A 10,076-nucleotide genomic window follows, 5' to 3' on the forward strand; every position below is an offset into this window, starting at 1 on the left:
TCGTGTGTGTGATAGTCTGTGACGTATGGCGTCACGTGCCAGCGGTTTTAGGTTTCCACGAGAAGCTCCTTATTATTGTTATCGTTTTTAGGCATCATCATTATCAGCTGGAGCAGACACGGCGGGTCCCTCTGCGTCATTGTTCACTCCAAAAACCCCTAAAGCTCTCCACGGCAGAGCTACCCCACAACATTACCAACAAAGAAGAGGAACGAGGGGGAGCGGGGGAGGAAGGGGCAGAGACGAGAGAGACACGTCAAAAATCACTCTGGCACTCTTTCAATGTCTCCCCTCTCATCCACGGCCTGCACACCTCCCTCCCCCCCGGTGGACCCTCTGTACTCTGTCTCTCTTCTTTGCCTCTCTATCAAATGTTCACGTCTTTTGTCTCATCGACTCCTTCTTGTTCCGTCGCACTCTATCTTTCTGCGTGACACCCTCTGCCCTGGTCCGTTCTCTGTGGCCGCCATTATCTAAACCACCCATCTCCTCATCTTTTCCTCAGACACACACACACACACACACACTGTGCGTGCAAATACTCCCACCCCTCCCAACAAAACCTTCCTCCGTGCACACACTCGCCCCCCACCACCACCACCACCTTCTACTCTCTCCAAACCCCCTATACACCCCCCCACCGCCACCCTAATCCTAATCACACCACCACCACCGTCATCAGCCCTTATCTCACTCCACCAAATCTGCTGTGACTCAAAACAATTTCCTCTCATTTGCGATTTTTACTGCCCGCCCACCCCCACCGCCTCCTACACCTACCATCAAACCCACCTACCCCACTCCCCACCCCCCCACCCCACCCCACCTCCAATAAACCCTCTCCACCTCCTCAATACCCCAATCGCTACCCATCCGGCGCGCAAACCCCACCCAAGCGAACATGCACACAAACATGTATACAAACGCGCTCACGTCCACACACTTTGAGCGGTCGCCATTAAGAGTGATGGCTCATCGCATGGAAGCGGTGACTTGCCACTGTCATCCAGTGGAGCCCGAGAAGAACTGCAGTGTGACGTCACGGCGGACGAAGGCCCCGCTGGTTGGTGGATCATATTTACGTGTGTGTGATTCTGTGCGTGTGGTTGGGACGGTGGGGCGGGGGGGGGGAGGATGGAGGAATACAATTTGGTGGGTGGGTGGACCCGTTGGGCCTTGCTGCATCACTGAACCAGGAAAATGAATGAGAGCCTACATTAGGTGTCACACCCTTCCTCTCCCGTTGGCTTCCGCTAATTTCCCTTCCTTTCTTTTTCTGTTCCACTCTTCTCCTTCGGGCCCCCTAAGGAACAGGAAACAGTCAAAACTGCAGAAATGAAGTGTTTGACAATATGTCTGATGGTATGTTGCAGGGCTTCTTGAATGTGTTTAATGATTAAAATCAGCTGAAGGAGAAACAAATGTTTCTCCAGCCTGGTATGCCAGAAATTTTTGAGTGGGTGAATCTCAACAAGAGCAAAACAGCACCACCCAATGGGAGGTTCTCACAGCCGCAACCAGTGAGTAACACCTCAGTGAGAGGTGTTAACGTGGCAGGAGGAACACCACATTCTACATGATGCGTTGGCAGGATACAAGAGTGTGTGTTGCTTTGCTAACGGACTCAGTGACTTGCCTCAGGGAAAAATACACGAGTCTGTGTGTGACAAGCACAACCTTTTTATATCTCTGCAGTCATCAAATGAGTTTGCGGGATTTCAGCAGACAATGTGCAGTTTGCATTGCTGATGGGTGTTCTTCATGAAAAACAGCAATCAAAGATGCTACATTTAGTGTTCACATGATTGCATTAAGATATTTAACCCTTCTTCCATTTCCCACTCGAATAATTATTGACTAGTTATATAGATCTGGGCAAGTTTCATAATCTACAAACGTTTTCGGGTACAAGAAGCAAATAATTGCAAATTTGTCACTAAATGGGAGTTCACTGGGTTTATGTTTTGCTTGTGTCAGCCATCAATAGCTGTTAATTGATCCGGTGTTGTTTCCTTTCCTGATCAAGACTTTGTATAATCACAATGAGCCAAAATGTGGTCACTTGTAGTGGATAACCCACGAAGACTTATCTGTAATTGAGCAGTTTCATTCAGTCCTTTAGGGATGACTGAAACAAAATGGCTCCATGTATTTGATATGCAGGGAAAAAGAGCCAAAATCCACAGACTCCAGAGCAGCCTAAGCCTCTGTGACCAGTGACAGTATCTTTTTAATCCCTCATTACATATCTAGTTGCAACGATAGCGTGTCATTTACCTGCAATGTTAAAGTCTTTTACTGTGGTAAGATTTTGAAGCAGAAGGACATTCTTAGAAGAGATTAGACTTCTTCTTCTCTATCATAGTAACTTCCACCTCCTGCAAATACCCTGCTAAGAGGGTTGGTTATTCATACAATGTGTTTAACTACTGATATCTTTCTTTGGTCAACATTTGATATCAGTAGTTAGTACTTAGTGAAACTGTGAAGATCAGTGGTCATTGACCAGCTTCATTTTAGCACTCTTTCCCGGAGGAATGCACACCTTGTTGGATCAGGGGTGAAGATATCCGACTTGCAGCAGTGCAGCTGCATACAATACACATCCACTCTCATGGGCAGGGAGCAAGGTGGGCAGACATTGCCTTGGTTATTGATTATTACCCTGGTAATTGGTTATTGATTACCCCCAGCCCTCTGCTGTGAGTCTGAAGGGACACAGAGGATTGTACTCTACGAACATCATTTTCTTCAGTCCTGCTTTCTGCCAAATCTCATTTTAGTATGGATGATTTAGCCACAAAAAACGCGTGTAGAGGAGTAAATGGACAGTCCAAAACAGATGAATCACCTTCTCCTGCTGCTCGCAGTGTTGACTCATGCTGCGGATCCTGCCTGAAACGCATCAAGCTCTGGGTACCTGTGGAATACAAGGGTGAAGCAGTCCAGGTTTTTAAACTGACGGGACCCGTGGTACGTTTGTGTTTAGAAACAACTGTTGAAATAATGTTACTTCACCAGTGTGATCATCTTTAAAACTAAAGATTACAAGGTGATAATGAGAATTACTGGGCGTGAATCCTACTACATACAGGAACATCTGTCTCATTAGTACTGTATATTTAGTAATTTGCAGTGTTACTTTAACATGAGGATTGTGGTAGATTATTTTTTAATTTGGCACCAGCTTAATTATAAGTGTAATTAACAGGTTAATAGCTTTAAACCTCTGGGAAAGACCTGCCTGATAGTGATAAAAGTGTGGCCACGATGCAGAGCTTTTTAACTAAAAAAAAAAAATTAGATCCTTTCACTGACCCAAAAAATGGTTTAGAGTCATCATTAGTTCACATCTCAAAAAATATATACAATGTGATGTGTTGGTAGTGTTGGAGAGATTTGAAGAAGTTTGAAGTTACACATGAATCTAAACAATATCTGCATTATTTCAGTGAATCAGAATAAACACTCAACCCTAACTCTCTTGATATTCATTTCAAATGTTAAATTGAAACTACTTTTCAAACATTTTTGAAATAAGGTGCATTTGCAAGTGCTTCCTCAACAGAAAAATTCTAACTTTGTGAGAGGAAAAAATTTTAGCAACCCAACATGTATCCACTTTTCACTGAATGCTATTCATTGAACAAACCCAGAACTTGATAGATGAGGGCATTTAGTTTCCCTTTTGTGCAAACCTTTTGATGCCAAAAACCCGTCAAAAACCTACACCGGCAATCACAAGAACTATTTTCTAAAGAAGAAAAGCGAAGTAGTAAAAGACATTTAGAAATACAAAGGAGCCACAGCAAAATCAAGGCATGACACATGTCAGCTGCCAATGCAAATAAGAACTTTTCCTCTCAAAACTGTTTTTAAAAAATGAATAATAACTCAATTAGCTACTTTATGTGTTGCATTTGGAGTTTAATATTTCATTCATGTTTGGTGAAGTTCATTTATGTTTTTGTAGATCTGGAAAACGAAGGAGCTTGATTTTGTTTTTCAGCTCATTTCACAGTTGATGAGTTTCCTGATCGGCTTCGTCAGCATGGTGTTCTGTGGTCACCTGGGGAAAACAGAGCTGGCAGGCGTGGCCTTAGCAATAGCGGTGAGAGATCTCACACTTTTGGGAAAATATTTGCTTCCACAGATCACTTTAATGGCCCTGCTTTTGCATTTAAATATGCATACATTCATCTTCTCCAGTCTGGACCTGTATTTTTAAATTTTATTCCATTCTAGGTAATAAATGTCACAGGCATTTCCATTGGCTGTGGTTTGGCATCAGCATGTGATACCCTCATATCTCAGGTATTCAGTTCATTTTACACCAGCAGGTCAATCATGGGCAGTGTTCCCAGCATGCTTTGTCAGATTTGTCTCTCTGTATCAGTTATGACCTTGACCTATGAGCAAATCTTATTGTGTTTTCCTGTTGTTCTGACCCTTTTATTGCAGATTTACGGGAGTGGTAACCTAAAGCATGTGGGAGTGATTGCACAAAGGGGAGTTTTGATTCTGCTCTTAGCCTGTTTCCCCTGCTGGGCTTTACTTATTAACACTCAGCCCATTCTGCTGGCGATCAGGCAGAGCACTGAGGTCGCCAGGTGAACCCTTTTCATTAAGTCGATGAAATCAGTGTATTATGCTCATACAATAGCACAAATTGACACCATTGCTGTATATATATATATATATATATATATATATATATATATATATATATATATATATATATATATATACCCTTATTATTCATGCAGCAAGTTTTTCAGTTTTGCATTTCCTTTTTCTGTCTGCCATAAAGACTCTCCCAGCTGTATGTGAAGATCTTTATGCCAGCTCTGCCAGTGAGTTCAGCTGCCTTCATGGCTTTTCATAAATATCCTTTGTATCTTCATCTGCATATACTGTATTAAATTGTTGTTGTTGTGCTGCATTGTCAATCTAATTAACCCCATTCAACGTGTTGGATTCTGCAGGCTGCCTTCATGTACCAGCTGCAGGGGAGGTATCTTCAGAATCAGGTGCATTTAATGACTGCTGGAACAAAATAATGACTGAAGGTTTATTGGGGATGAGATTGTTTTGTGCATTGTTAGAAAGAAAAATGTACTTTGGGTAAGTAACTGAGAGCAGATGTTGTGTGTTCTCTCATTTAACTTGTTCTGACTCGCAGGGCATCATGTGGCCCCAGGTGATAAGTGGCACCGTGGGGAATGTTTTAAATGCACTCATCAATTACATCTTCCTCTACGTTCTGGATCTAGGGGTCATGTGAGTAAACTAACATACTTCTAATTGTTAATTCACGCACTGTACTCACTCTTTAATCTTTTTTTAAAATTAATTATTGTTATGCTATTAAATGGTACCTTTATCTTTGGGTATCTTGGTATGAGTGACTGGTACTGACTATTGGCTTTGCTTTTATACCTCTGCCTTATACTAAAGTGGATCTGCAGCTGCCAACGCCATCTCACAATATTGCTTGGCTCTGTTCTTGTTTGGGTACATCTGCGTCAGAGGGCTGCACAAAGCTACATGGAATGGTAAGTTTAGGTGGTTAAACTTGGTGTATCGGGGGAGAAAACTTCTGAGATTGTTATTTTAGTCAGCATGGATAAAACTTTGTGAAACTATTACTCCAGTGAAACGTTGATGCTTCATTAAAACTGACATTTTTTCTTTAGTTAAAACAAATGCAGTCTAACACATCAGACCTGTAACAGCTGCAGTGTTCAGGTTTAGAGATGAACTGTGATTCTGATCGTTATGGAGGATGTAATTTGTTGTCCTGTGGTGGACTGGCGTAGTCCTGGGTGCACCCTGTATCTCATCCACTACAGTTTGAGAAAAGCTGCAGCCCACCGTGACCCTCTGCAGGACAAAACGGGTATAGCTAATGGATGTATGAACAGTTTGTGGTGCATTAGACTGCACTGGTTTTAGCTTGAGATAAACAACTTAGAGTATATTGATAAATTATTTGTGTTAGATTTTTATTTTCAACACATGCTGAATTGCACATTTAGCTGTAGATACATATTAGTAGATTTTTAGTGCTGTTCAGGTAGTACAGTCTATTTACATCAGATTACACCTAAATTAAATTTTTTCAAGGAAATTTCCTAGAAAATTACTTCAAAATGGCACATCTGTAAAATATGTGCCATTTTTATTTACCTTTCATGTCAATAAAACATGCTCAATTCACTGTTATCACCTGTACTAGGACCTGTGTACAAGTTTTTAAAAAAAAATACGCTACGCATCAACACATCAAAATTAACACTACATTAGATTACAATCAACTCTATTGTCAGTATACAGTGTACAAGCACTAAGACAACGAAATGCAGTTCATCATCTAACCAGGAGTGTAAAACTGACTGTAAAGTGCGTTATATACAGTACGAATATCAGTATTTAGTCTTATTTTGTCTGTCATCCAACATTGACTTCCCACTTATACACGACAGTTCTGCTTTGCAGACACTAAAAAGTCTCACAGTTCTTCAGTGAAGCGACAGTAACGTGGCTATGTGTCATCTTAATGGGTATAAATACTTTCCTATAAATCTGTCATCCCTCCTATTATCTCTGAGGTTGGTCAAGAGACTGCCTGCAGGAATGGGGTCCTTTCCTCCGCCTGGCTCTCCCAAGCATGCTGATGTATTGTCTGGAGTGGTGGCTGTATGAGATTGCAGGCTTCCTGGCAGGCATCATCAGCGAAACTGAGTTGGGGGCTCAGTCTGTAGTTTATCAACTGGCTGCCATCGCTTACATGGTAACTCCTTTCACATCACATTTTTCATGTAGTTCAAAAGAAACCTTTCTAGTTAATTGGGTGAGATTTGTGGATGCACCTCAGTTATTTTAAACTTCAGACGGTCACTCAGGAATCTTGCTATGAAGTGACTGTTTTCTCTCTGTTCCACAGTTTCCTTTGGCTTTCTCTGTTGCTGCGAGTGTTCGGGTTGGAAATGCTCTTGGTGCTGGGAACATAGAGCAGGCCAAGCTGTCCAGCAAGGTCTCCCTGATCTGTGCAAGTAATTATACAATGCTGCCCAACAAATCTGCACAAAAGTGCGCTTCTGTGGTTTGTTTTTGTGTGTAAAGATCGACAAACTTCATGCTTCTTATGCCCAATCCAGTTGTTGTTGCATGTTTCCTTGGAGCCTGTCTGGGTGCAGCTAACAATGTGATTGGTTACATTTTCACCAACGAGAAATAAGTACAACCTGTGTAACAGTCATAGGTTTATGTATTCTTAGCTCAGAAATCAAGACACAGATCCCCTCAGTGGCACCTCATACGCAGTCAGTGTATAATTCATCATGTATTAACTTCAGAGGACATTGATCCTTGCCTGTCAAGAAAACCATGGTTCATGCTTTTTGCACAGTTACTACCCCACACATGGCAGATGCAGTTATGACGTGAGCAAAATTATTCCTATCAACTTTGCTCTTAGCTGCCTTTGTTATAATTCCATTTCTATATTTGTTTATTTTTAGAGACATTATTCAGAGAGTGGCAGATGTTATAAAGATGTACAGTTTCATCCATGTTGCTGATGCCTTTTCGGTGAGAATTTCCAGTACAAAATTATTTTTACCCTTCCGTTGAGCAAACTAAACCTGACTTGTTGGTACAAATATGAGATTTTTCATTGTTTAATCTTCACAGGGGGTAACAGGAGGCATTGTCAGGGGGGCAGGGAAGCCAGTGGTTGGTGCTGTATGTAGCTTGGTGGGATACTACTTCATTGGGTTCCCCATTGGAGTGTCTTTGATGTTTCCCCTACAAATGGGTATCATAGGTGAGGATGGAAGATGCATGCAGCAAGTGATAGTTCTTTCATATTTCCATTGCAACTAACAAACTCTCCACTGTCCATCTTGGTTGCAGGCCTTTGGACGGGGTTTTTAATTTGTGGTTTGGTAATGTCTGCATTTTTAACAGTTTTTCTTTGGAAACTCAGCTGGGACAAAGCCAAGGAGGAGGTGAGTAACTCCACAAGTGACATCATCTGTCAAAGGAGGAACACAACATACCTATATGTGCAAATGCAGTAACGCAGATAGTATATGGTAGTAACATTGTAGCTCGGTCTTCTGTGTCTTTTATAAAACCTGATTTAGTTCTTGTCTGAATAGGCGCTGGTAAGAGCTGGAGTCCATATTACAGTGAAGAAATGTTCTGGTAAGCAGAAGCGATTTTATCTACAACTACATTTGTTCATCTTTCTAGCAACTAAAGATGTCAAATGATTCCTCACAGCTCTAGACTCTGATGAGAAACAGGTCAGCGTAAGGACCAGTCGATCACATTCTCTGAGTCCAGCAGAGGAGATGCTTGAAGTGCTCGAATCAGGTCAGCAGGCGTCAGCTGGAGAGGCTTTGTCAGTCAGGCAGCTGGTGGTTCGACGTGGCTTCTCTGTGCTGCTCATGTTCGTCATCCTTGCCGCTGGAGTCGTCATCAGTGAGCTGCTCGTCAGGCTGCTCGAATTAGATGGGACACCATAATTAGAATTGTACGTGTGTTTGCAGCGTGAAAAAAAAAAACAACTTTGAGAGGCTGAGAGTAGAGGCGCATCTTCAAAGCGTCTCGTAAAGCAGGAAGATGTTAACCACAGCTTATTCTTAACCATATCTGCACCCGCGAGGATGGCAGAGAAGAAGCAGCTTTTCAAATACTACCACATTTCAACTGATTTATAAGCAAAAAATCCCTCTTAGAGCCATTTTTAGTGCACTTATGACCAAAGACTTAAAATAGCTGCATTGGATTGACTAGTAATTACTGACCATTCTAAAAGTCCAACATACTTGATAGAAGTTAATTGGATAATAACTGGATTTTCTGACATTACTGCATCAGGAAATGTCTTTTAAAGTAACAGAACATTTTCTGATAGCAGTTGTCTATTTCCTAGTCAAACCCAGTCACGCTTGCAGTTGTTGTAATTTGTCGTATTAGATAAATCTACAAAAAATAGGACATTATTTAGACAACCAATCAAAAGATGAACTATAAAAGTATGTATAGGCATGTCTTCTTTATATAGAAACGTGATGTGTAAGATGGGCTCCAATCAAGACACTGAAGAAATTTATTTTCACACAATATTATAGTCTGAATGGATGCCACAATTAGAAGTAGCATGATTAAATGTTATATTTAGGCTACGGCACATCGGTGGATGTGTGCTTTCATCATCAAAGACAGAAAGGCTGCTCTTTTTCTTTGGTTTATTTTTCCTTTGATCTGTGTTGCCAAATTCGATGATAATGAAAGGTCTGTACGCTCATGCTGCAACATGCTGGCTGGATGAAGACATGTCAAACCGAACAAATCAACCACCTGTTCCCTCTGCAGGAGCAGATAACTAGCTAGCTCAGCCCTTGCAGTTAAAACCTGCTCATAAATACAGAATTGACTTAGGTTAACAGCAAGCAGTTAATCATGGATGATTTCCTGTAATGCATGAATATGAGGTGTTTCTACATGTACAATAAAGTAGCAGCTTGGCATTTTGGGAAATAATTGATACCACTTACAGTATGTGTGTCTGTAATATCTGAGGCCACAGCCTGAAGGCACGTAAAGTGTAGAAACAGTTCACAGTTCAATTCAGTCAATTCGTTATTTATGTAGCACCAATTTGCAATATCAGCCATTGTAGGGCATAAAGACAGCAGCAAGAATACTCTATATTTGCAGAGCAGAATGTGACTTAACATACCTTCCTTACTGAACTTATTTTATAGTGAGAAACTCAACAATTTCAGGTTTTCCCTTTAAACAAGCACTTTGTTTGTTGCTTTTTATTTTTCTGCTTCTATTAAATAATAAACATGCATGTGGCTGCTTGACATGTAAGCTTGATGTTAGGTGGTAAATAGACAGTGACAGAAGTTAGGGCATAAGGGCCGTATGGCACGTCACCTTTTCAACTTTTTCAAGACACTTTTCCACAGATTAATCAAAGCTGCTACAATACATTCAACTCTATCACATTATTGTTCATTTAGCCTTAAATAGCATATATTTATGATTTATATTCT

The 10,076-nt window shown here is 41.2% G+C and overlaps 1 protein-coding gene across 1 annotated transcript; it reads left to right on the forward strand.

Moving 5' to 3' along the window:
• Positions 1–1,185: 1,185 nt before the first annotated feature.
• On the forward strand, positions 1,186–9,884 carry LOC111582645 (multidrug and toxin extrusion protein 1-like). Its single transcript, XM_055017299.1, is given in 16 exon segments — positions 1,186–2,973; positions 4,010–4,111; positions 4,246–4,314; positions 4,462–4,610; positions 4,811–4,853; positions 4,986–5,030; positions 5,183–5,280; positions 5,458–5,555; positions 6,612–6,793; positions 6,947–7,055; positions 7,161–7,249; positions 7,537–7,593; positions 7,696–7,828; positions 7,918–8,012; positions 8,166–8,211; positions 8,290–9,884. Coding segments are annotated over 16 exon segments (1,749 nt in total). The 5' UTR covers positions 1,186–2,784; the 3' UTR covers positions 8,535–9,884.
• The last annotated feature ends 192 nt before the right edge of the window (positions 9,885–10,076 follow it).

This window comes from Amphiprion ocellaris, chromosome 14 (genome assembly GCF_022539595.1).
Source record: "Amphiprion ocellaris isolate individual 3 ecotype Okinawa chromosome 14, ASM2253959v1, whole genome shotgun sequence".
Taxonomy (NCBI): Eukaryota; Metazoa; Chordata; class Actinopteri; family Pomacentridae; genus Amphiprion; species Amphiprion ocellaris.